The 27,831-nt window shown below is 39.3% G+C and overlaps 1 protein-coding gene across 1 annotated transcript in view; it reads left to right on the top strand.

Moving 5' to 3' along the window:
* Positions 1-27,831, top strand: part of LOC113406483 (protein dopey-2-like) — an 86,247-nt gene that overhangs the window by 19,818 nt on the left and 38,598 nt on the right. Inside the window, exons 2-16 of the mRNA XM_026651683.1 lie at positions 186-367; positions 456-626; positions 4,765-4,954; positions 7,546-7,644; positions 9,299-9,422; positions 12,140-12,240; positions 12,690-12,798; positions 16,519-16,639; positions 17,737-17,856; positions 18,996-19,101; positions 20,119-20,310; positions 21,555-22,245; positions 24,240-24,511; positions 26,313-26,465; positions 27,562-27,662. Of these exons, the coding sequence (XP_026507468.1) occupies positions 186-367; positions 456-626; positions 4,765-4,954; positions 7,546-7,644; positions 9,299-9,422; positions 12,140-12,240; positions 12,690-12,798; positions 16,519-16,639; positions 17,737-17,856; positions 18,996-19,101; positions 20,119-20,310; positions 21,555-22,245; positions 24,240-24,511; positions 26,313-26,465; positions 27,562-27,662 (2,732 nt within the window). The remainder of the gene's footprint in view (positions 1-185; positions 368-455; positions 627-4,764; positions 4,955-7,545; positions 7,645-9,298; positions 9,423-12,139; positions 12,241-12,689; positions 12,799-16,518; positions 16,640-17,736; positions 17,857-18,995; positions 19,102-20,118; positions 20,311-21,554; positions 22,246-24,239; positions 24,512-26,312; positions 26,466-27,561; positions 27,663-27,831) is intronic.

Below are 27,831 nucleotides of genomic sequence, written 5' to 3'. Positions count from 1 at the left end.
TTAATTCGGATTAACGCAGCTAAATCCGAATTAAAGTCGTAGTGTAGACCAGGCCTAAGTAAATTTTCTGTCACAAAAGCTTATTTCAGCTAAAGTGTTTATTGATTAATGTTAGATGTTATGCATGTACAATAACCTTTTGTTGTTCCATCCTTCCTTTTCTCCCATCCCCACTGTTTGTGCAGGCTCTTCAAAGTAACCTGAAGTACTCCCTCTTGCCAAGACGTCTGATTATCAGTAAGAGATTATCTCAGTGCTTACATCCAGCTTTACCTAGTGGAGTGCATTTAAAAGCACTAGAGACCTATGAAATCATCTTTAAAATTATTGGGACAAAATGGCTTGCCAAAGACTTATTCCTCTACAGGTAAATTGCTCTTTGAAAACTCAGACTTAAAATTTCATAATAGATTATTTTTTAAAATGACTGAATCTTTCTTTTTCTTTTTTTAAAGCTCTGGCTTGTTTCCCCTGCTAGCAAATGCAGCAATGTCAGTGAGGCCTATTCTCCTCGGTTTGTATGAGAAATATTTTCTTCCTCTGCAGAAGTCCCTCTTGCCAAGTCTTCAAGCCTTTGTAATTGGACTGCTGCCTGGATTGGAGGAGGGGTCGGAAATTTATGACAGGTGGAATTGCTTTTGTTACTTTAGAAACATAAAATGCAATACTCAATCACTTCCCTATTTATTGAATTTTTATTTATTTATTTTGAAGGAACCCATTTCTAGAAATCCTCATCCAGAGGGAGGATGTCTAATGGAGGGATACTGAGTGATGGGATGGAAAGGGAAAAATACTAGAAGTTGGAAGGGAACAGAAGAAAGACAGATGCATGAATGCAAGGGGATGTGGGGGAGGGGTAAGGGAGAAAAGAAATACAAGGATAAAAAGAAATTGAAAAGTTAAACTTTGGGGGGAAAGTTGCATTGAGGCAAATTATTGAGTCGTCCACTATATTTAGAAAGCATCACAGCTCTCCTTTCAAAATTTCTGAATACTTACCTTTCAAATCTGTAATGGGGTATTGAGGAGATCTTTTGACAGACTAAACTAAGCCTGTGTTTTTTGCACTCCTTAAATCTTTTGATAAAGGGGAGTTCCTGTTTTCCGTACATATCTAGATTGCAAGCATTCTATACTAGAAGACCACCTTGTGGTCCTGGCTGCACTAGTAAATGTACCACTTCTAAAACTCACTATCAAAAATGCCTTTTTCACCCAAAGCCCCTTAATGCGGTATTGAAAATGATGACCAGCTAGTGTGGTCAGGTTCAACAAAGTTCAACACACTTTGTAGCAATGCATGCTAGATTCCTGGTTGAAGAGGTCCTGTTGCAGTACACTTAGTCACTAGGCTTTTGGTTATGTAATGATTGTACTTCCATCAAGTAATAGCTGTAACAAAACTATTTTGCAACAACCCGTTGCAGGAATTGCACCCCTAGATAACTTTCATTATATTTCACTGAATACTCTCTATACGTAAACAGTGACTAAATGTTTGTCCTATACAGTATGTATGTGTTTTCCAGATTGATGCATTCTGTTCTCCTTCCCAAGAAATGGTGGAATTGAGTTTAGTTATAATTGTCTGTTTTGACAAAAGATGTTTTGTTTAGCTTCATGTAATGTTTCTTTGTAAAACAGTCTCAAGTCATGAAGGCGTAGAAAAAGCTTTATTTACATGGACAGTTAGCATCTATTGTTATGAGTTAACAAGAATAAGCTGCATTTGTTTAGTGACTGGTAACTAGCTTTTAACTGCTGAATTACCAGCTGTTAGGCAGATGGATAAGTATAAGTGTTGCCTCTTCTACAACTGCTGCACAAAAGAGTGAGTTTAAAGTGTGTGTGTGTGTGTGTGTGTGTGTGTTAGATTGGTTTATACCAGGGATCGGCAACCTTTGGCACGCAGCCCGCCAGGGTAAGTACCCTGGCGGGCCGGGCCAGTTTGTTTACCCGCTGCGTCCGCAGGTTCAGCTGATCGCGGCTCCCACTGGACACGGTTCGCCACTCCGGGCCAATGGGGGCAGCGGGAAGCAGCGGCCTGCCTGCGCCGCTTCCCGCAGCCCCCATTGGCCTGGATCGGCAAACCGTGGCCAGTGGGAGCCGCGATTGGCCGTATACAGTGAAGTATTGGTGCAGTTTCTTTATTCTGACCCCAGTAATTCTTTTGAATCAAAGTCATCTTCTCATCTGACCTAACCAAAGTCTTTAAAATATTCTATTTATTTGAAACTCACTAGGTTTGAAGTAAGAATTAACAGTAGTTTCAGGTACTACACTTTATCCACAAAGTCCCCTGTCAATTTTTGTGGTTTTATAATCTCGTTTTTCTTTTTCTTTCTTTCTTTCTTTTAATATTTTTTCTCTCCCTTTCACTTTTAGCTGTGTCTCTCTGGGGACACACAAATGGGATGGCTAATCATAGTGAAGTCTCTTGTAGTGAAACACTATAACTTTACATGGTAGTGCAAAAAGCACAAAGTAAGCCGAATGACAAGTTTTTTCTTTAGTTTTTGAGTTTTACTCTTCTTGGTTGTGTAAGAATGGTAAATAAAACACTTTAAGGCAGAAGCGATTAAGCTGGGTAAATTTTACTTCAGCTGTATTGAAGTCTGTGTAATGTGACAGAAATTTAACCATTAAGTGCAGCAATACTGTGAAAAGCAACTTTGCAAAAAGATATCGTGTGATCCCATATTTGTGTCCATTTTATTATTTTAAAACTCAGTCTGCTCAATTTACAAGTACAAATATGTGTGGGGTTATTTTCCAACTACCAGCCCAGTAAGCTTACACTAGAATCTGAAAGTCAATTTAGGTTCTTTTTTGGCTCGGACATCAGCAGTAATACATCTTCTACAATCAGAACGTAGTTAATAATTCTGCTGTGTGTGAACTAGAATAGCAGCTCACATACTCATAGCTACATTGGTTGTGCAGGATTAGCAATTTTTGTGAGTGAAAATTTTGTGGTCATTAAAGTAAGTAAGCTAACTGAATGTACACTGGAATCAGGTTTCTTAAGGAAAGGTGTTTCTCTTTTACATGGTTGGTTGTTAGAGTAGAACCAAGCTTTACATTCTACATGCAGTATTATTGCAAACAATTGGAAATTAGAGATGGAAGAAGCTTGACACAGTTCAGGGCAACTGCATCTGTATTCCCCCTCTATGGTCCAGCAGGGCATCCCCTTAGGCTTTCAGCTCCCCAGCCATTGCCTCGCTTGGGTAGAGACACACACACACACACACCTCTTTCTGACTAAGGGATTGCCACACTTCACAGTCCCCTGACTATACTGTGAAATCCTCCACAAAAGACAGGCTGCCTAAGCAGGCTTCTTTTGCCTTCTCTTCAGGGACGATACACAGTGTAATTGCCACAGACATAAGGTTTCACACGGCTCTTTCTAAGCAAGAACGTTTTAGTCTCAAGGTAAAAGCATTACAGAGTGAACTAATTTGAAACAATAAAAAAAACCCCACACAAATGCTAATAAGCTTACTAGAGATCCCTCATCCCAACTCCAACATATGCCCCTGCAGTCCTTCAAAATCCCACATTGGGTGTTCCTGTGGTTTCAAGATCATAACATCCTTTTGCCCAGAACAAGAACCCTCATGAGACTGTGAGGCACTCGTTTATCCCACTTGGGCCTTTTGAAAAGACCATGAATAGGTTGTCAACCAGACAATGGATTTCTGGTCAAAGCAAAGCTTCAAAAGGATGGACTCAGAGCTGGGTCACTTGCATTCTCCTCACCTCAAGTATTTGCTGGGAAATCTACTTCACGCTTACTGTCCCAAAAGTTGACGTTTTTACTACTACTCAAAGATTTCATTAGTCATGTCTCTGAGAAAAGTGGCATACAATTCCACAATAACATATAAACAATTGCCTTTTTAATACAATGGACCCCAAAGGCATTACATTTAATTCAGTAAAGTTTATCTTTATTCTATAATATTTGTCCAGGATATTGTCCTATCTGTGTCAAGGCTTTCACACACTCCTTTTTCTTCCTCAGGCAAGTGGGTGTGATGATCCTTTGGGCTAACCTCGACATAATTATCACACAGTTTTTAGATGTTTAAAATAATATTTTAAATTTAGCTACTATAGATATTGAACCTGATCACCTAATATGTTGTATTAAAGTGTACACTGTACAAATTTCATAGCAACCAATGAAAAGTTAAAGTATTTATATTGCATTAGTGCAGAGATGAGCTACTGAGCAAACACTGAAATGCATGCGTGTTTCACTGAAACAAAGTGACTTAACACACAGCTAAAAATCATCATCATTCTGTGCAAGTCCTTATAGTATGCATGAGATTCTTTCAGTGCAACTGGTTCAGGAATTAGCTACCAGAAACTACTGCATTATTTACTGTCCAGTTACAGTTTGTGAGACATTTATGCAAAACGGGTAGTTGCTGGGGAAGTTGCCAAAGTGGGCAGACAAACATTGTTCCATTGAATGCGCACAATGGTAAAAGATTCGTTACAGCACTTGCCATTATGGCAAAATCATATTGGAAAGGGTAACGGGGCAATCCCGCGGGCCAGATCCAAAGCCCTGAGGGGCCGGATCCAGCCCGCGGGCCGTAGTTTGCCCACCCTGAGTTACACGGTATTAACAAACTGAAAGTATTGCACTTGAATTCAGTGACAGAGTTCAATGGAATTAACATTATGTTTTACATGGAAAGGCAAATCTTTATAATATTATTACCTTTTTTTCTCCCCACACAGAACAGATGCTTTGCTTGTGAAGCTGTCTGTACTAACAGGCCAAGAAGTGTTCTATGCTGCTATCTGGGGGAGTGTTCTGGTCAGCCCTTCTATAAGACTTCCTGCTTCTCTGTTTGTTGTGAGTCATATCAACAGAGAGTTGTCTGGAAAACAGCAGAAGTACATGCTGGGAACTGATTATAAGCTCACAGTAAGTTCATGACGTTGCTAGTGGGATATTCTCAACTACCATAATGCTGACACAAACTGGAAAACACTATCCTTCTTCGTACAAATTGAAGTCCCAATCTCTTTAAAGAGCATCAGTAAGAGAATGAAATGTCTAATTCAAAATTTGCTCAATGAGTGCAGAATCTCAACTGAAGTGGTAATAATGAAAAATAACTCTTGCGAACTTTGATCAATATGTAGAATGGCAAATAGGTCATTTAGAAAAACATGGTCAGTGATACAAATAAGAAATGGATGGTGTTGCCTTGTTACAGTAAAACTGCTTTAACCCTGTTATTTAGTTGTATTGCAGTAGTGCTCAAAGACTCCAATCAGAATTGAGGCCCTATTGTGTTAGGCATTGTACACAAACATTTCAAAATCAGTATCCGTTTTATACACCATAAAAAATAAAAAAGGAGAGGTGGAGTGAGATCCAATGCATTCTTACACTTAGTGAAAAGACTATCCTCTGCAACCACTAATATTAGCTGCCTACCTATTGCAGTTGTCCAGAAGTGCTTGGGAGAAGAAGATTGGAGAGTCTCATAATTCTTGGCTCCAGAAAGTAGGACAAAAATTTGAAAAATAGGAAATGAGTAGAGAAGCGGTGCATTGGGGGAGTGAACTGCCTAGGGGTGGCATGTCCTTGATAATTTTTAACCAAACTCCTTTACAACCCCAGCATTTCTGCACTCACCTTGGGCTGCAGTTTCTTTGGTTACAGGAATATTATGTACAGCATTAAGGATTTGACTTGGTCTAAATCAGAAAAGACAAGAAATGAAAAATAAAGCTGACATGCCCATCTTTGCTTACTCCATTTTGCCTTTAGGAATGGAATGTCAAACTCTGTCATTGTACGTCAGACACAGTGTTTAAGATGTTCTTGTTTTTTTTAACTTTAACACTGTGCACCTTTTGACATTATTTAAAATAACATACAACTAAACCAAACAGCAGTAAACCAACAGGAGAACTCCAGTATCTATTGTCTTGTATTTAATTTCCTTTCTTGAAATTGAAAAATGTTTCATAGGTTTTAAATTACCTATCGTTTTACCAGAAATACTGGAATAACTGTAACTAATCATCAGACAGGATGTGTCATCTCAAGCTGCATTGGCAGGCATCAGATATTCAAAATTGTGGCCTACCCAGATATGTGGAAATGCTAATCATTATATATGGAAACAATATAAAGCTGAATCATTTTTATGTTCTCCTATTTGTGGAAAGAAAGTTCTCTTTAAATATGTAGTTTTCGATGCTTTCCAAGTGTCGCCATGCCTCAGTGGGTCACAGCTGAAGATGCCAGATGCAGGACAAACAGCTGAGAAATTACCCAATAATCATACTGTTGTCAATCCTTTAGTATCTAATATCTAAAGGTTTATTTATAAGAGAAAAGAAAGAGGAGAGAGTTCAAATGGTCAAAGGAATCAAATAGATACATGCATTGCAAAGTTCTTGGATCGGGTTTGAAGCAGTGATGAAATGAACTGCTGGTTTATAATATCTCTGGTAACATCCAAAAGATTGGAAGGTCCTCAGTCCATTGATTAGAATGCTCCTTTTAGCGTAAGTCTGTAGTCCAGAGATCAGAGCAGGAAAGAGGCAAAATGGAGATGTTCCAGGGCCTTTTATATTTTCTCCCATGTGGAGGGAAAACTCTGCCTTACGCTATGTCTACACTACGGACCTTACAGCGGCATAGCTGTAGCAGTACACCTGTGCCGCTGTAAGGTCTCCCGTGTAGAGAGCTCTCCTGCCGGCATAGTTAAACCACCCGCAACGAGCGGCATTAGCTATGTTGTCAGGAGAGCCTCTCCTGCCAACATAGCGCTGGCCACACCAGCACTTTTGCCACGGAAACGTCTGTCGGTCAGGGGGGTGCTTTTTTTACACCCCTGACCGACAAAAGTTTTACCAACGAAAGTGGTAGTCTAGACAAACCCTTAGTTTGTGGAAAAGTACAGGAACAAGATGGAGTCCAGAGTCACATGAGCAAGTCACATGCCGTTGCATGCTGTGATGAGTCATACCAGGAGTCATTACCCATATTCTGGCTAAAATGTCCTCCGGAAGGCCCATCCTGCGGGGATAAACTTCTTCCATGGCCCATTGTGTTCATTGATGGGCCATCAACTCTAATGGTCCAGTCACACTGTGCTAGCTAGACTTAGATATAAACTACTTTAGTTATCACAGGAGCAAACACATTTGAAATAAAGGTATATAGTCAATACTCATAACTTCAGGTACAAAAAAGATAAATGCGTACAAACAGGATAATCCTATTCAGCAAATCACAACTTTTCCATTGACACTTTACATGACATACTTTGCACAAGATTTTTTGCTATTGCATAACAGTGGTAGCAACACTGATATACATGGTCACATTTTAATCATATAACGTCACACCAAGTAAAGGTACTGATGTTGGTATTCCTATTAGAAGATAAAATAAATAATTAAAATATTTAATAGCTGTCAACAATATTCATAATTTAGGTAATGATTATAACTATAAATAAAATGGTATTATGTTTCTTTCTCAAATTACAGGTAAAATCTTTGCGTGTATCAGTATTGGATTCAAATGTTCTTGTGCAAAGAAACACTTTGGAAGTGCTTCTCTTCTTTTTTCCATTTTATACATCTTTGGTAAGAGCATTATTTGAATGTCATTATGATTACATTTTATTGGCGGAAGGATAAGATCTTACTGAGGGAAGATTCTTGTAGGGTCCTACATAATCTAGATATTCCTGTGAATATACACCAGTTATTTTCTCTTTCTAAGGATATGTCTATATGACAAAAAAACCCAAAACAACCCTGCAGAAGCAAGTCTCAGAGCTCAGTTCTACAGACTTGACCTCATGGAACTTTACACTGTGGCCATAAAAATAGCCACATAGACATTTCTGCTTGGGTTGGTCTTTGGGTTCTGAAGCCTGGGGAGGGGAGTGGGTTTGACCCTGAGCTCCAGCCCAGTCTGGAATATCTACGTGATTATTTTTGGTGCCATAGCATGAGGTTCACAAGCACAAATCTGTAGACCTGGGCTCTGAGACTTGCTGCTGCAGGCTTGTTGGGGGGGGGGGGGGGTTGTTTTTGTTTTTAATTCCCTTTCTTCCCCTCCCCATGTAGACATATCCTTGGGGTCTAATCCTGCACCATTTGCAGTCACTAGTTTGGCTGTGGACGGGGTGAAAGTAACATACAGGATTTACCGGTACTGCTGGAGTCCTGAGGGAGGGGGGGCCTCATCCGGAAGAAGCGGGGCCTCTCAAGATTTAAAGGCCCTGGGGCACCGTCTGTGGCTGGGAGCCCCAGGGCCTTTAAATCAACCTGGGGCTCCCAGCTGCCGAGGTGGCTGGGAGCCCCCAGGGCTCAGGGGCAAATTAAAGAGCCCTTTAAATCCCTCCCGCAGCTCCGGTGGCTGGGCTGGGGCCAGGATTTAAAGGGCTCTGGGCTCCCCGCTGCGGCTGGGAGCTCCAGGACTTTTAAATCCCTGCCCGAGCCTGGCTGCCGGGCTGGGGCCGGGATTTAAAGGGCTTGGAGCTCCCCGCCCCAAGCCCTTTAAATCCCCACCGCGGAAGCCGGTGCGGTCCAGCACGGTGTACTGGCTCTTGCCTGTATGCCATACCGTACTGTACCAGCTTATTTTCACCTCTGGCTGTGGACTTCAGCAGGGTCAGGCATCCACTTTGTTTCCCCAAAGTCCCACATAGTGGTTACCATCCATTAGGCCTGAGACACCACTGGTGTTCTTAAACACACACTTGGGGGGTTGCTAACATAAAATGTGAAGAGCTCAAGCCTGAGCAACTATGTATAGGAAATTAACTGTATTTTTATTTTTCCCAGCTAAGAGTTCTTAAGTGGTTGGGGTTGTCTGGACTAAATTAAAATATTTACACAGTATTTGCAAAATCTAATAGATTTTTCCCCTATTACTTTTTGCTAGTTTGTCTCCTAGCATCATCCTAGTGTTGAAGATGTCAGCTAATTTAGTTTGTTAGTGAGTAACAAAATTGGTTAATTCTTAATTAGGCTTGATGTCTTAATTGTGGTTATGCAATAAAAATTTGAAAATGACCACACAATTTTAAAGGAAGACTTCAGTGGATCAATTTCTACTGAGATTTTAAATTGCAGGTTGTTGATGGTTTGTCCCTGTTCTCCTTTAGTAGGCTAGATCTATTAACATATCTTTGTCAGTATTATATCTGATACTGGTAGCCATTAGAAATTAGTTAATTGTGAATTTTACAGTTCACCTACAGCTAAGTTGTCTTTATTCTTTGTCTAGGACTACAATGAAAGTGCTATTCCACTGCTCAGGTCTGATGTAGTCCATATTCTCTCAGCAGCTACACAAACACTCTTGAGGAGAGACATGTCACTAAATAGAAGATTATATGCGTGGTTGCTAGGTACTGTGCAATATGTGGTGACATTAAGTGTAAATATCTAATTTGTACTTTGTCCACTACATTTGAATATACTTTTCCAGAGATAAATAATAGAAGTCTCTTCATTCTGTTCATAAATGACAACTCTTTTGCAATTGAGAATTCTATTAAGCCAATATTGTTTCAGTTGATAAATAAATTCTGCCTTCTTAAATCTTAGTGTCTCTAACAAATACTTGATATCCCTCATCACAATTCAGTCTCGGAATGTCTATAACAAGTTTGGGAGATAACTTTAGTCAGAGAGCAAACATGCCTGAATTTGAAGCAGAAATGATTGTTCTTTGTAATCTGTGAATCTCGATTTACATACCATAGCATTTAACAACACAACAATTCTGTACAGATGCAATTCTTAAACTGTCGTATGTGAGCTGTTGTCAAGTAGAAAAAAGGGTTGCTTTAAAGTAGTGAATCGGAATCAAAATCTTATCCAATTAAAATTACAATGGTGATAACATAGTTTCAGTAACAAACTGATAACAATAATTACCAAGTTAGTCTTCCATTTATAAGACTCCTTAATACCAGGCTGGCTTGGTTGTCTCTTCTCTCCATATGAGGGGAGATTAATAAAATAGGGACTTTTCATTTTGGAAAAGAGATGACTAAGGTAGGATATGATAGAGGTCTGTTAAATCATGACTGGTGTGGAGAAAGTAAATAAGGAAGTGCTATTTACTCCTCATAACACAAGAACTAGAGGTCACCAAATGAAATTAATAGGCAGCAGGTTTAAAACAAACAAAAGGAAGTATTTCTTCACACAGTGCACAGTCAACCTGTGGAACTCCTTGCCAGACGATGTTGTGAAGGCCAAGACAATAACAGGGTTCAAAAAAGAACTAGATAAATTCATGGAGGATAGGTCCATCAATGGCTATTATCCAGGATGGGCAGGAATGGTGTCCCTAGCCTCTGTTTGCCAGAAGCTGGGACTGGGCAACAGTAGATGAATCACTTGATGATTTCTTGTTCTGTTCTTCCCCTCTGGGGCACCTGGAATTGGCCACCATTGGAAGACAGATACCTGGCTAGATGGACCTTTGGTCTGACCCAGTATGGCTCTTCTTATGTTCTTATTGCTAGTGCAATGCTCTGTCCTGCAGAGAACTGATGTTGGATCTAAAGCTTCAGTCATAACTCACAAGGGTGTCCGGGTTTTAGAAGAGGCACAGAAAATAGCATGATGAAATCTTGGCCCTGGTGCAGTCAGTAGCAATACTCTCATTGATCTCATGGAGCCAGAATTCTATCCAGTTGCTTAATCTCTGTGGGGAGGGAGGAGGCGACGACTTCGATCGGCTCTGAAGGGATCTATCTATCTCTAGCTTTCACTTCCAGAAGGATGCTTCAGGCCGACACCATTTCAAGGGTTGGGAGGGATTTGATTAGCTGTTGATGATGGTGATACATATATTACCATAATCACCAGGATCCCATTGTGCTAAGCGCTGTACAAAGACAGAGCTAAAAGATGGTGCCCGCTCCAAGCAGCTTACAATCTAAGTATAAGGCAAGAGACAACAGATGGATATAGACAGAGGGCTAGTCTACACTGGCAATGCTAAAGCGCTGCTGCGGCTGCGCTTTAACATGCCTCGTGTGGTCGTGGTGCAGCGCAGGAAGAGAGCTCTCCCAGCACTCTCTAAAAACCACCTCCACAAGAGGTGTAGCTACCAGCGCTGGTGCACTGTCTACACTGGTGCTTTACAGTGCTGAAACTTGCTGCGCTGGGGGGTGTTTTTTCACACCCCTGAGCGAGAAAGTTGCAGCGCTGTAAAGCACCAGTGTAGACAAGCCCAGAGAGAGGGCGGGAGAACCAGGAAACAATGAGACAATATTGGTCATAATAGGCATTGATCTCAATACTCCAGTATCACAGCCATTATCAAGTTTTTTGTGTAGGTATCACAGAAAAGGAGAGTTTTAAGGGTTTTTTTTTTTTAAAGGATGTGAGTGAGACAGTTTTGCAGATGTTTGTGGGGACTTCCTCCTGAGTATCACGGGAATGTGGGAGAAGGCACAAAGGTGCTTGTTTGAAAATTTTAACAAATGGGCAATGGAGTCTGGCATCACAGACTAATTGGAGGCAGGAGTTGACATCTCAGTAGTGATTGAGAGATGATAGGTAGGGTGGGGATAGCCCATGTAGGGCCTTGAAAGTGAGGACAAGTGGCTTATGTTTGATGTGCTAGAGGAGAGGGAGCCCAGTGAAGGGATGCAAAGAGAGGTCATGTGGTCAAAACAACCAGTAGGGAAAATGATCTTTGCAGCAACTTTCTACTTGAATCCAAGGGCGGCAAGATTGCATTTGTCCAGGCCAAAGAGAAGAATGTTGTAGTAATAGACATGAGAGCCTGCACAAGAGTTTTAGCTGTGTGGATGGATAGGAAAATATTTTAGATGTTATGCAGAAATATCTGCATGGTTCAGTCATAGCCTGTATTAGAGGCCCTAGAAAGAGGCCCAAGCTGCAGATGACACACAAGTTACTTGGTGGTTGGCCTCCACGTAAGCGCACATTTTTTTGAAGGCATTCAGCCTGGACTGGAGCATAAACTACATCTTGGACAAATTCAGGTTAAAATGAATATAATTGCTTCTATTGCTTGTTTTATGGTATGTATGTTACATCAGTATTTTCTGTACTCATGCTGTTTTTATTTAATTTGTAGGCTCTGATATTAAAGGTGGTACTTTTGCTTCAGATTCTGCAGCTTTTGAAGATCATGCCCTCTATTTTTTTGGAAAATATTCCAAAGATCTTTTAGTTGAGGTTGGTATTTATTTTGTTAAACCTCAGAACAAACTGCTGTTCATCTTGTTCACTGTATGTCCTTCATGGCCTCTCTTCCTGAACTATAACAGATGGGAGGAGATCATTATTTTGTATTCATTTGACAGGAAGTCTGAACGCATGTTGTGCTGTTTTGTTCCATTTTATGGGCATGCGATGTAAATGGAATCTAATGAAAACTGTCAGTTCCGTCTACACTAGCCTACCTGAATTACTAAAAACAAATCCTGTTTATCCAAAACTTTCTTGCGTATGTATCAAATAAACTGAAAATTTCCTTGATTATCTGAATTAATTTATTCTCCCCCCTATTCTGTTTTAGTAATCTAAGTTTGGCACCTAGTGCAAGAATCCAGACCTAAAATTATTAATAAAATGACAGTATCTCTCCTTAGTAGTTGTCACATTTTGGTGTTTTCTTTTAACAGGCTTTGATTGAAATATTGCATCAGAAGCTCTCAGAGGCTGCCTTAGAAGATCATGCATATCTGAAACCTTTCCGTATCCTAATTAGTCTCCTTGACAAACCTGAAATAGGTAATATTAAATATCACTACTGACACAGACTGCTAAGAACTGCTGTACTATAGTGATGACATGATGTATAGAAGGCTTTCTGTTAATCATCTCCAAATGGTGCAGTCCCTCCTCTACCCCAGGTTCCAGCCCCTGGGTCCTATATTGCAGAGCAGCCATCCATTTCAGCCTCAATATTCTGCTCAACTCCCCACCCGGGGGCTATTTTCTACAATCCTGTCGCTGATCTGACTTTCTCTTTGGTCTTTGCCTGCTTCTGATCACAGCCCCTTTCCCAGGCTGCATACCTCCCTCTGGCTGTTAGGAAAACAACAAGTTCTTACCCCTCCCTGGTCACCTTCCTTATCTCATTTAGCTTAGTTTCTTGGGCAACTCTCTCCTCTTTCTGTACAGTGTCTTTCCCAACCTTTCGCTGTTCCTGGCAAGCCTCCTCCCTAGGCCCTTCTTGCTCCTCCTGAGTCTCCCTTGACTGATCTGCATATCCTGTTTCCCGCAGTAGTCACGTCCTCAGTCTGTCGTGCTCAAGAGATCCACAGTCCTATAATGCAAGCTGGCAGTGCCTCACCCATAAAGGGCCAGCACATCCTCCTATACTATGCAGGTGCCAAGATTACATACCTGATTTGCTGTATATACCAATATTTTATAAAACCTACTCAGAAGTATTTACTGTACTTGAACATTGACAGACACAAGATGCTTATGAGTAACTTGTGGTTATTTGAAACTTGTGTACTCTTTGGCAACTTGTTGCTTACGAGATTTGTTTTCTCGCTGAAGGAATCTCATGCCTGTAAACCATCTCCTGTAGAAAATGACGTTTTTTAATGCTGTGCAGGAAACTGGGCATGGTAACCCTGCTTATGAAGATTTGATCACAGTATCTGTGTAGATGGTACCATGAATGAATCATTCATGTTATGAGCTTATAAATATTTAGCTGACTGCGGCTTAAATTTTTTAGTATTTGTCTGAGGATTCTCCTATTTCATGGATGGTGGAGAGGAAAATATCTTTGTTTGCCTCTCTCAATGCATTTGCCCCTTTGTTCTTTACAAATTCATCAATACATCAGACAGCATTTATGTGAAAAACCAGGATGAACGTGTACTGTCCTTTACCAAGTGAAAAAAATTTGTACAGATTTTGTTCAAGGCGCTCAGTTCAGTGTTCATTTGTCTACAAAGGAAGCAAACTTCTTGAGTGAATGTAACAGGATGCTTGCTTTTCTTGTCCAGGCGTGACTTTCTTTTAGACACATTGTAACACAGGTAGATTTCTTTTTAAAGGGTGCTTTCTTGCTTAAGAAATATTTATATGATATAAGTTGTTACACTTAGAGCCTTTTGTTATGTATAAGCACTGTTTGGTGTATGGATTTTATTTTATTTTTTAAAATTTCTGAGCAGGAAAGCACTATTAAATAAAACTATTGGATCAATCAAATAATATATATTTTGTACATTAGGATATAAACTAAGCTATAATCCAAGAGCAAAAGCAGTGAAATAAAACCTGTCCTGCATTCATCTAAACCACAAAATTAGAAATATTCCTATTTCTGTAGTACACAAAAAAGTATTAAAAAGCTTCTTGAGCCTTAAGTCAATGTGAATTAAACACTTCATTTTGAAATCAATATATTGCAAAGATACTATGCAAAAGAGCATAACATAAAGAGAATATTTTTCTTCAAGGCAGAGTGACCTAGTGGATAGAGCACTAGACCGCGACTCAGGAGACCTGGTTCTATTCCTGGCTCACCCACTGGCCTGTTGGGTAACTATGGGCAAGTCACTTCATCTCTCTGTGCCTCAGTTTCTCCATCTATACAGTGGAAATAATGGTGCTGATCTCCCTTGTAAAGTGCCTTGAGATCTATGAACAAAAAGCACTATATAAGCTGTGACCAGGGTCCCAGTGGGGGCCAGCTGAGGCCACTCAATTAGGGTGAACTGCAAAGAATGAGGTAGACAATCCCCAAAAAGCTGGTGGATATTCCAATACTTTGATTTACCAAACCAGCATAAAACAGCTGCTTTATTACCTTACTGGTTACTCAGAAATCCAAACAACACAGTTCCCTTAAAGTGATCCAGCCTCAGGCCTCCATCCAGGTACCTAAGTCAAATATGATGATTTCTGAAAATCTTATTTCATCATATAAAAGAAAAGGTTCTACCAATCCCAAAGGATCGGACACATTACCTCCCAGGTTATTGAATATTCCAGATCTTACCCAAATACACACTACAGCCAATTCTTATTAACTAAACTAAAATTTATTAAAAAACTAGAGAGAGTGTGGTTAAAAGATCAATATACTTACAGACATGAGTTCAATTCATTGAGGTGCAGATTCATAGCAGAGATGGTGAGCTTTGTAGTTGCAAAGAGTTCTTTCAGAAATAGTCCATAGGTTCTACTCCAATGTCCAAATATCATATTCAGGGCGTTCCAGCATAACTGGGACCTCAGTCTTGCGACTCAAACTTCCCCTGATGAAGCCTAAGCATATTTGAGATGAACAGGATCAGGACCCAAGGATCTTTTATACAATTTCATGTCCTTTTTTTGACAAGTTGGAATTCCTCTGGGAACAAAAGGTAATTAGTATGACTTTGAAGGAGGTCCATCACCGGTACTTAGCCATACAGATTAACATAAGGCAATTTGCTTGTTCCTCCACCATTCACAGATGACTTGCTAAACATTTCAAAGAGAAATGAATACAGAGATATCCTGTGTTTACAATTCATTTAAATGCCAGGATGTTCTTTTGATCTCTGAATTAACAGAATACAACATAGACAGGGACTGTTGATTACATTGTTGACCCTATTAATATATATGTAAATACACAAAAACTCAAACATTGTCTGCCCACATGTCTTTTGAGGGTTATTTATTTTACAGGATGTTTAACCCTTTCTAGCCATGCGTCACATAAGCATGAAGTATTAGTCCTATGCAGCTTCTTGAGGTTCATGGCTGGGCCTCAGATGTGCTGTTAGCACTACGGATTTGCTTTTCAAAAGCGCAGAGCACCCACAATTCCAGTTAAAGTCAATGGGAACTACAGTTGCCAGCCATTCTGAAAATCAGGCCTTCCTTAGTGTATTTCTGATCCTTTTTTCCTTGATAGGCTTTTTTTCTCTTCTCCATGTGTTAACCTGTGTGATCCTACCAACTGTTCAAATTTCCATGTATGGAGTTGAAGACTTCATTGTAATGCCAGCATATTAAACTGGCAGTGGGAACCCCCTGGAATTTGACTGTACAATTGTCATTTGAGACATGCACGCTGTATATTAAATGTCATTAGCACACATTTATATAAATGTCTGAAGTGATTTAAAAACAATGCAGGCATTTATTAAGCAACTACCTTGTGATCTTTTGAAGTGACATATGGAATATACAGCCCAACTTTTCAAGCAGCTTCACAAAAAATTGTAAAATTCTGGCAATCTCACATTCTATTAAGGTGTACAAAACTAAGTTATTTAATACGCGAATTTTTGATCTCACAAGCGGAATCTGGATAGTAGTTTAAAATGTCATAGAAAATTGTCTCATCCCCGTACTTCTCATAAGTAACCATGGGATAGTACATTTTCTTTATAATCAGAAGTTCAGTTTTAGACTAAAAGCTTGTAATTGATTAGTTCTGTAATCAGTTTGGGGTAATTACTGGATTTATTTTTCCTTTGATTGCAGGGCCACAAGTTGTTGGGGATTTGTTCCTTGAAGTGATTCGAGCCTTTTATTCTTATTGCAAGGATGCCTTGGGTTCTGATCTTAAACTTAGCTACAGTCAAAGTGGCAATGTACTTACAAGGTATACCGTAACCATTTTCAACTAATAGTTGAAATTGTATCTTTCATAAGAAAGCTTACTAAAGTAAACTACACCTCTACCCCGATATAATGCGACCCGATATAACACTAATTTGGATATAACACGGTAAAGCAGTGCTCCGGGGGGGGGCGAGGCTGCGCACTCCAGTGGATCAAAGCAAGTTCGATATAACGTGGTTTCACCTATAACGCGGTAAGATTTTTTTTTGGTTCCCGAGGACAGCGTTCTATCGGGTAGAGGTGTATTCAATAATCACATTGGGTAAATCTTACCTGTTTGTTAATAGCATAAGTTCTAACAGTGTCTTTTTGATGTAAAAAAAATGAAAATCATTGATTTTTTTTTTTTCCAATCTGTTTTTTATTTTACTTTATATTTCCTACCCTGAGTTCTCCTTTAGCATCACAGGGTTGTTCTCTTCCAACCAAGAGGATTTGAGATCATTGATTTAGATTCTTGGCTGATAACATCATATTTATATATGCAGGGTTGCATACATAAATACATACACCCACCTTGTCTCTCTAACATCAGATTTATTACATAAATGTGTTGACAGAGCTCAACTTTTTAGTTCACAAAGGCCTGGTCTACACTAGGGGGGGGATCGACCTAAGATATGCAATTTCAGCTACGAGAATAGCGTAGCTGAAGTCGACATATCTTAGTTCGACTTTTACCTCACGTCCTCGCGGCGCGGGGTCAACTGCCGCAGCTCCCCCGTCGACTTTGCTTCCGCCTCTCGCCGAGCTGGAGTTCAGCAGTTGATGGGAGAGCAATCGGGGATAGATTTATCGCATCTACACTACACGCGATAAATCGATCCCTGATAAATCGATCACTACCCGCCGATCCGGTGTGTAGTGTAGACATACCCAAAATCAAATTAAAGGTTAAAGATTTCTCATGTCTTCAGAAACACTTGCAAAATTTAGCTATTCCAAAATGGTTGTTTTGAATTAAGGAACTTCATGTCTTTTCTTCAGGCCAACTTTCTAAGAATAGTTCAAATAATAATACAAAAATATGTATACTTGTTGTTTAGTCTTCACTAATCATTTTTGTTCTTCTTACAGTGCGATCAAAGAGAATAGAAGTGCCTCAGAAATTGTTAAAACAGTCAACTTGTTGATCACATCCCTAAGTACAGATTTTCTATGGGATTATATGACCAGATGTTTTGAGGACTGCTTCAGGTAGTTATCCTGTCTGGCATTAATGCAAAAATAAATTAAGAATTACATAGCTAGGACAACAGAGAAGTGTCAATGAAAGATTCAAATGCCAGTGCCATGATCCTAACCAAAGGGGCAGAGAGATGCATGGTTAGATACTGTACTCACCATCTAATACAAGTAGTTAAATCTGAGGCAGCTGTTTCTAAATACAAAATAAACTGCCATGGTTTGGTCACTCTTTCCAAAAAGCAACATGGTTGTTTTCTGGAGGAAAAACTGCATGTTCATAAGTAGAAAGCAAGGAGATCACATGGGATAAGATCATACTTACACTAGGATGATCTTTCCTGGCCACTTTGTTTTTTCAGCTAATATACATAAAATACAGCATACAGCAACTCCCCATACAGAAGAATCTGGCCTAGTGTCTTCTCACATGCTATGTAGAAATGAAATTAATATTGTTTAAGAGGCACACAAGGTAGCCAAACTTTTGTTTTTAGAATAGGTACACCTATTTAACTGTAATCAAAATTTTAATGGAAAAGTGCTTCCTCCAAAGTGTGCAATTAAGTATGAGTGTATTTTCATTCTAAACCTAATTAGGTAATTGAAAGGAGGTGTCCTGTCAGTCAGCATAGTATTTAAGCACCATAACTAGTGCTTGAAATGAGCCAGTATTTATTGGAATGGCATAATAGCACTCTTCCTTTACTCTGCTCTTGTCTATGCGAGTTTTATAACTTTTTGTCTTCAGAAGATGAATTTTCCAGAAAATATCCCTTTATATGCTAGGCTACTAATAGTTGGGGGTTTCCTCAGCACAGCAGAGAGGAATTAGACTAACGGGTAACATTGCTAAGTATCTAATATGAACCTTAAAGAAGAGAAGAAACTGGTGCTTATTTTGATCAAGATAATACAATGTGGTGTTGTACTTCTCTTAACTACCATATGTTAGGATGCTAAACTGTACACAACTTTGTGATCACAATAAAATGTTGATAAGTACTTGACTTAAACAGCCAAGTTGATGGTGGATACAAATCGGCCTTCTTGGCTTGTGTAGTTAGCACGGATGCCAATATAAAGTACATTTAGGTTTAGGTTTTTTAAAAAAATAAATAAATAAACCACACTTTCTCTTTCAATGCCAGGAATAAATCCATGCAGACAAGATACCCTACTGAGAATGTCAGCACTCCTCCTACAATCTCAGAGCTCTGCACACTACTGTTGTTCCTTCTTGATATGATTCCTTTGGTAAGACAAGTTTGACCTAAAGTTAATCATTTAGAGTCCTAACTCTCATTTTCTTTCCCTTTTATCAGATAAGATTCAGTTACACAGAAGTATTGCTTTTATTTTGGTGGATACATTTTTTTTTTTTTAATGGAGGAACTACATATTCATTTGAAAAGAAAACTGATGAATAAATACACAATCCTTTGAACCAAATCCTGCCCACTCTTACTCGTGTGAGGAGTTCCATTCAAGACCACTTAATGTCATGTAAACCAAGAGTAGAACTTTGTTCCTAGCCTTCTCAGCGTGTATAGGACTGAGGTGTTAATGGGGGGTTTACTGTCAGCATGGTATGCAACATATCCTCCTAATAAGAATGGTTTGGGGCTTCTCAGCTAATAGACAAATATCTTTGTAAGTTCTCTGACAAATATATAAACTCAGTTTCGGAATACCAGCACTCCCTGGAAAATCAATATATTGATTAGATGACTTACATACGAATAATGAACTTGTGAAAATTACTGAAATTTTCTAATTATAACTGGATACTTATAATAAAACTGTAATTTACTGAAACAGAAATTAGAATTGACTGGTAACTCATGCATGACTTGCAAAGTTCTGTATGCCCACTTGCTTGTGGGTGATTACTTTTCATTTTACTTGCCCATCCAAAAAAAAAAAAAATTCATTAACTGTATCCTATTTTAAAGGATATATATGCCATGTATTGTCAGGGGTTTTTTTCCCTTTGCTGCTTGGGTGGATATATTATTTGGACTGTTTTGCAAGGCTATTATCAGTAGTCAAATTCCATTCAACACTAGGATCTGGTTCTATGTTCAGCATTGAGTGGAGTAGTAGAACTATTTAAAGCAACTATATGTAACTTAACTCAATGTGCACATGTATTAGTCACATCTATGCTCACTGAAGTTAGACTTTATATTAGGCAGCTTGACAATGGTAAAATCCATTTCTGTCTGCTAAGCCATTTAGCATTTAACTACTTTAAATCCCTGCTTATTTTAGGAACTTTACTCTGAAGTGCAGACTCAGTATCTCCCACAGATGCTCAGTTACATGGTACAGTCTCTTCTGGAGAATGTGGAGACTCTAAGTTTACCAGAACTCACTCATGCTTTAAAGACCTGCTTCAAAGTGCTTAGCAAAGTACAAATGCCTCCTGCCTACTTGGATAATGAGACCGGAAGTGAAAACTCGGTAGGTATTGCTGCAAGGCCTGTTGCATATTTGCTTATAAATAACTATTCACAAATCAAAAGTGTTGTACTCTCCATAAAAGAATTTGCATTATTAAAATAAGGTATGCTACTAACTTTTCTACTCTAACTGAAATGTAGGTTACTCATCGCAGCAGTATAGTTTCTTGAGTCTTTCCTGTTTAGGCCCCTTTCATAGGCTCTGATCCACTTTGTGCCATGTATCTGAGCTGGTCTCATTTTGGGCACCAATCCCAACCTTAATTGACTTGTTGCCTAAGCTGTGCAAAGGCATAGTGTTGTCTAAAATTAGGATGTGGTGCAAACCCCTTTCCTGCTCCATCCCATCCACTGAAAAGAGCCCGGTCTTCTGTGGATGCTACTCAATGTACTGGTAAGATGCCCTGGGGCATTTGAAATAAAGAGTTGAAGTGGCCAGATCAAGCCCAGCCTTTTTGTTATCAAGATTACCTGGCCTGCTACAAGATGCATGTTAATAGAACAAATTGTTAAGCTCACAAGAACATGGCAAATAATTAATGTGTGATACAGGTAGAAAACAAACTACACAGTTTGCTAATGATGAGCAATAATACAAGAATAGAAATAACAGTTAGAAACAATCAGACTTGGCAGTCGCTGCTTTATTGATGTTATAATCAATGGCATAACAAGGAAACCCTTTCCTTCCACGCTTTATCACTTCTTAAATTTCCTGTTGGGCTGCTATTGCACAACATTAGATCGTGAAAGTGCTGAACATGGCCCAGAGCCTCAGAGAGGAGGAGGTGTGAGGTGTAGTTTTAAAACAAGTATAGTTTTGTCTTCAATGCAACAGAGCCACTCATCAATAGCCACATCTAACTATTTCATATAAATATCTCTTTGGCTCCAACAATTGCCAGATAAGGTGGTTTATTCATAAATTCAGGAGATTCATAGATTCCAAGGCCAGAAGGGACCATTGTGACCATGTAATCTGGCCTTCTGTATAACACAGGCCATAGGATGTTCCCCAAAAAAGAGAATATTGGCTAAACAGCAGTCATCAGCAGGACCATAACTCTTACAAGTCTATTGATACCACTTTCACAAAGACACTGCACAAGTTATCAGGGCAGAAGGGAAGGGATTCCTGTCCTACACTCTTTTTTCCCCCCTGCTGCCCCAAGTGTGATTTCAGTTATTTAAAGAAACTCCAAAAATACAGTGTAATGAAATAGACACTCACTGCTTCCATTTCAGAGCCCAGTGAAACAAGAAAACAGTGATATAACTTTAGAAACCAAGCCTGCACTACAGGATGAAGATGACACTGCTTTCGCTCCCCTCAAGTCTGAAGACAGTGGCATAGGTCTAAGTGCCTCATCCCCAGAGCTCTCTCAACACTTAAGATTGCCAAGAGTGACTCCTGAAAGGGATGATGTTTGGAAAAATGGGGGGAGTATTCAGAGGACTTTGCATTGTATCCAAGAGTTAGTTGATAAGTTTGCCAGTAAATACATTTTTGGGGTGCATTTACAAGATCCAGGAAATGGCAGAATTTCGATAGCAAACATGAGCAGAGGAGAGAAGAAAGAAAATAATTACAGAGTCGCTGAAAATGCTAGCAAGAAAAAGAACCCCTGGGAAGGAAAGCAAATTACCGTACCGCAGTTTAAACAAATGCTTTCAGACTTGTTCACAGTTCGAGGATCACCATTTAAACAGAAAAGTCTGGAGCCTCTCTCCCCTGCAAACCGTGACCTTGGTAGCAAAAAGGGAAAAGAAGAATGGGACATTGAGCAGGTAATGCTTGATTTGGGGGACATGAAAGAAGACTGCAGAGAGGCCTTTGCTGCTGCTTGTCACCTTCTACTGGATTGTACTACTTTCCCAGTCTACCTTTCTGAGGAAGAAACAGAACAATTGTATTTATCTCTGTTTCAAGTTCCTGGTAAGAAGTGTCTTAGACAAATAACTTCAGTGTCCCAAAATGTAAATTGTACTACAAACTAAATGCACTATGTACTAGACACAACCAAGAATGTGTACACAATATAATATGACAGGGTGTGTATGATGAATGCAGTTGTAGTACATTTGGGTATTTGGAGGGATATGGGGAGAGACTGAAGGCAAATTGCTTACTGTGTCCAAGACATGCCCATATTAGAGTGCATCTTATGTTTTAGAATTGAGTGTATTTTGCAGTTTTTGAAATCCACTTTGTTCTCCTTTGAAATACTTTGGTGTTCTGGTCCTGGATAAAACAATTCGCCCCACCCCCTCAGGGTTCCCTGGGAAAAGAGGGTCAACACTGGCTAACATGCAGCATCAGAACAAATTGCATAATTAGGGCTGGTTCCCATTGATAGTTCAGCTACTCCCCTGGAAGAGGGTAAGATAGAAAAGATAGGCTTGTGGTGGACACAGGAGTGGGGCAATGGGAGATCTGGGTTCTGCTTCTGGTTTTGCGACAGATTTCTGATATCAGTAAAATGGGGATAATACTTACCTACTCCCTGGACAGTTGTGTCTTCAACGTTAGGGCTTGTCTACACTGGCAATTTACAGCACTGCAACTTCCTCACTCAGGGGTATGAAAAAACACCCCCCTGAGCACAGCAAGTTTCCGCACTGTAAAGTGCCAGTGTAAACAGTGCACCAGCGCTGGGAGCTACACCTCTCGTGGAGGTGTTGTGTGTGGTTTTGGTTTTTTTAGCGTTGCCAGTGTAGACTAGCCCTCAGTTCTTTGAGATGCTCCGATGGAAGACACTTCAGTTATGTCAAGTGTTCTAATTAAAGGGTTTAGAGTCATACAGCTTCTGAGTTTCCAGGATATCATGTTGGAGTCAATATGGGCATTCTGACTTTTAGGGCTTTTTCATCTACATAGTCCATAGAAAGTAAAGAGTTTCCAAGGAAGAAAAAACAACCTCACTCCTAAATCAGAGAATTTGTAGTAAGGAAGGGAGGAGTGAGTAACTTTCTGTAAGATAGTTCATACAGAAGCTACATGAATAGGAGAATGAATAATGTTAATTTAAAAAATATTACACATGCTTAATTTTCAGCGTGGTTGGTCTTTTTTCATTTGATTGAGCCCAGACATTCCTCTCTCAAAGTAGATAATGAGGCACTAGCAGTCTTCTACAAACATGGATTTGTCAGGGGATTTTTGTTACTAAAAGTCCAAAGCGTTATATTTATAATTATTACCAAATCTTGTCCATGACTTTCCTATTACAATTTTTGAGGTGCTTGTGTTTTAGGACCTTTATATTTAGTTACTTTTAATTGTACCCCAACATATTCCTCTCTCAAACAAATTAGTCTAGCTGTTAATGGAAGTACCATTAATGTAACAGAATATACAACGAAAATGCATGCATTTGGGGGAGGGGAGGTGTTGAGAGGATGGGGCTCTTGGTAGAATGTTGAGATTTGCTATGTTGGTTAGCTGTTTTAATGTTTTTTCCTATTCTTTTGGGCTGCTTCATGGTATCTTAGTGGATAATAAAATTTAATTGGTGTTAGGAGAGCCTAAAACATATGCATAAACTCTTTTAATAGAATAAAAGGGTAGTACATAACATATTTTAGTAGGTCAAGCTAATGCTACACATTGAAATACACCTCTACCCCGATATAACACGAATTCGGATAGAACGCGGTAAAGCAGCGCTCCGGGGAGTGGGGGTGAGGGCTGCGCACTCCGGCGGATCAAAGCAAGTTCGATATAATGCAGTTTCACCTATAACACGGTAAGATTTTTTGGCTCCCGAGAACAGCGTTATATCGGGGTAGAGGTATATAAGAGTTGTTATAAAGCTCATGATTTTGTGGGAAGGTAAATTCCATGGCATCTTCAGATTTGACAAATGTCTGATAAAGTAATCTAACATTTAAATGTTATAAAAGCATTTTTTTCCCTGTCTGTCTTCTGAGGAGGTTGTGATACCAGCTTCCCTCTGTGGCTTAAATCCCTAATGACGATATGCTGCTGCGTAAATGACTGCTACATTCAGAATGTGTCCATCTCCACGCTGCTTGAAGTTATCAACCATTCTCAGTCACTGGCACTTGTGATTGAAGACAGAATGAAGCGGTATAAAATCTCTGGACACAACCCCTTCTTTGGGAGACTGCAGATGGTCACAGTTCCTCCAATTGCTCCTGGCGTTCTAAAGCTAATATCAGAGAAAACAGACTTCTATCAGGTGTCAAACTCTTTACTGTACAAATATGCTTTAGCTAAAATATGTTAGTCATAATTAGATGGATTTCTGGGATAATTCTAACACAACATTAAAGGTAGTGCCTTCATGTCTACTGGAGAGACTTATGTATGGCCTAGGTATACACACTCTGACATAATTTATGTCTCTTATAATGTATCATGGCCGATATTTTCAAAAGTCAGTAGTGATTTTTAGAAAACCTTAACTTTCTTGTGCACAGATTTAAAGGTCCCTGAATTTTAGAGGGTGGATGCTCAGCACTTTTGGAAAATAAAGACCCAGGTGTCCCAAGTGGGGCACCAAACATCACTAGTCACTTTTTGAAAATCTTGATCCCTAACACTAAATGTCTTCATTTGTTTTTGTTTTGTGAACTCGAAGACTACATTTTAGAAGGATTTTATGCTCTTTTGAGCTCCCAGTATGAAAAATTGGTGATGGTAGATAAAATGGGGAAAAATTCAAAGTACACTCTATTCCACATAAGCGGGGGAGAGGGGAAGATATTTCTGAAGGGTGCCCTATCAGTAGTCATTTGTGGTCCAATAGCCACTTTCAAATACTATTGCAAAAGAGCTACATTGAGAGTTTTTAAACAGCTTCCATTTTATCTATTGATAATAGAAAGTACAAATTTCAACTGGCTGGTGGGCCCCCAAATGCTGTTTAAAAGGCAAAACATAGGGGGCAGGAAAAGAAGTTTAAAATGATTGCTTTCCTTTTTTGTTACCTCATCAGTTTCTCTTGTCTTTCCTGCAAAGCTTAGTAACTGGGATAGGGGTAGCAGGAGTCACTCTTCCCCATTCTTTGCAATTGAATCCTTTCTTTAACAAAAAAACCAACAAAACCTTATGGTAGAAATAGATGGGATGGAGGATAGTGGAAAAGAGACCGGATACCATTATCTAAATTATATACTCTGGTAATAAGGTGGAAATGTTATACCTGTGCGTCACTGGAGATTTAAACATAGATAGGATATCTTCATTTGGATTATGGCTTTGGACAATCAGCATCCATATTATTCATAGACAAAATATTGTATCTAAATCCAGTGGGTGCCTCTTTGATCAAATACCATAGTCATTTTTTTTCATTCTGCAATATGTTGTGATTATTTATAGGAATATTTCTAAGGACAGCTGTAAGGTTATCTTACTATTTCTCTCTGCTTCCGTTCAAGGTCAACTCTCAACTCTTTGTAATAGGTAATGTGAAGGGCAGTTGAGAGGCTTAGCTGGAAGGAGAAGGGCATGTCTAAGCAGCTAGTTACTTTTTAAAACGACGTGCGGGGGGGGAGATTCTAAATTAAATTTTTAAACTTTAATTGGGAGCTACTGTTTAGTCGTGTGAGGCAAAGATGGCTCTATCACATTACCACTTCTTTCAACCTTGTTCCTCTTTGTATGCCAAAGTGGTAAAACTATCCCGGTGTTCCATTTCTTACCTATGTGCTGCTTTTGTGTTACAATTTTTAGTATTGTTTACATCATCTGAATTCTGCATGTTTGGGGTGGGGATTAAAGTTAGAAATGGAAGCAGAACTCTGCTTTCCTCACCTGTTAGTGGACAGACATGAATTGATTGCAACTCCAGGACAGTGCTATTGTGTTCCCCTAGTTCTGGATTTATGTATCAGCCTCTTGCACTTCCCTAAACTAAGAATATGCAGGATAGGAAAATATGAACTACTCTTTTCACAAATACAGAACACTTTAGTGTTTATACCAAACTTTTAAACCAGTGGGACTGGTACAATTTATTTTATCTGTTCCCCTAGAGAGTCGCTCAAGTACTTTGGAATCAGCTGAACAAAGAGACAAGGGAGCACCACATTACCTGTGTGGAGCTGTTTTATAGACTGCACTGCTTGGCTCCATCAGCTAATATTTGTGAAGATATTATTTGTCATACGCTATTGGATCACGATAAAGTAAGTCCTGTATTTCCTAGGCTGCCTCATTATTGTAGTGTTTTACCTGTAGCTCCAGCCAACCTTCAGCTCCCTGGCCGCACAGCTTCAGGGCTTCTCAACTCCTGCTTCTCTAGAGACCACAGTTGAGAATCTCTCACTCCTCCCTGTGGTGCATTCCCTCAGAGTCTCTGGATGAATCAACATAGGACCCATCTTAGTCATTGGATGCTATCCACTTTCCCTAAAATCACAGATTCTCCAAAATTAACAGTCCTTCACAGCATTTCTAAATATTTTCCAGATCCACGGTAAGTCTGAAAACAAGTTGGGCTGGACACTGACTTATTCTTCCCAACCTTATGTTCTGATAAGTCATTTGACCCTGTGTCGGAGACAGCATTGAACGGCTCCTAGACCAGGCATAGTCAAACTATATTTAAAATGAGCAGATTCCCTTTAGCAATTTCATTTCCCTATTTTAAAAATCGATCAGTTCTTTTAGTTTTTCTGACAGCTAACATGTAAGTTAAATAAAAGGTCACAGCATGATGCTAATATATAACCAATGTCTTAAACCTTCTGTGATTCATTTTATATATAGATATATCTATATATATCTGCTCTCACAATTCTGAAACTTGTTATATATTAGGATCCATACAGGGGTTGTGGGTATCTGAATAGTCAAGAGTTTGGAAACCTTTATTTTAGACTCTTATACACATTCAGGGATGATAAATCCTCAGTAAGGTCTGCCCACTAATAACAGTCCCTTCGTATGACCCTTCTTTGTCATCCAACCCCCAATAACTCAAGAGATTAAAATACTGTAAATGGGAATTCCAAACATGTCTTTTCTTTGAAATCATCAGCTTTTTTTGTGCACTAGGTGCTTTTTTGTTTTGATTGCCTTGGGTTGTGAGTGCATGGCAAGAAAATGGCATTGTGTGTTAATCCTGTCTAGAAATGAAAAACAGGTGCAGAAGTCTTAAGATTTTAGAAGTCATCTATGCAATAAGCATTGTTTTTTACTAGAGCCTTTTAAATTCACTAAACTTACTACATTTATCACAGAATCAAAAAGTTCCTGTCTTTTCTTTTTCCTTCTGTAAAGGGGACAAGGCTGGAGGCACTTTTCAGATTCTCTGTGATATGGCATTTGACCAGAGAAATCCAAGGCAGCAGAGTCACTTCCCACAATCGATCCTTTGACAGGTATTGTTGTACTTTTAATTTGCCTGGCTTAATGTTTATATAAATATATTTAGTTAAATTATACTTTTTTGCTAGGAAAAAAAATCTCCTGGACAGTCATATGAACCAAAGTAAGGGTGTCAAATATTTATTTATTTTTAACTTAAAAATAAAAACCCCTATTTGTGTT

This window comes from Terrapene carolina, unplaced genomic scaffold (genome assembly GCF_002925995.2).
Source record: "Terrapene carolina triunguis isolate 2854851 unplaced genomic scaffold, T_m_triunguis-2.0 Scaffold31, whole genome shotgun sequence".
NCBI classification, from domain to species: Eukaryota; Metazoa; Chordata; order Testudines; family Emydidae; genus Terrapene; species Terrapene triunguis.
Note: the sequence above shows the minus strand (reverse complement) of the source record. Positions and strands in the feature narration are given on the sequence as shown.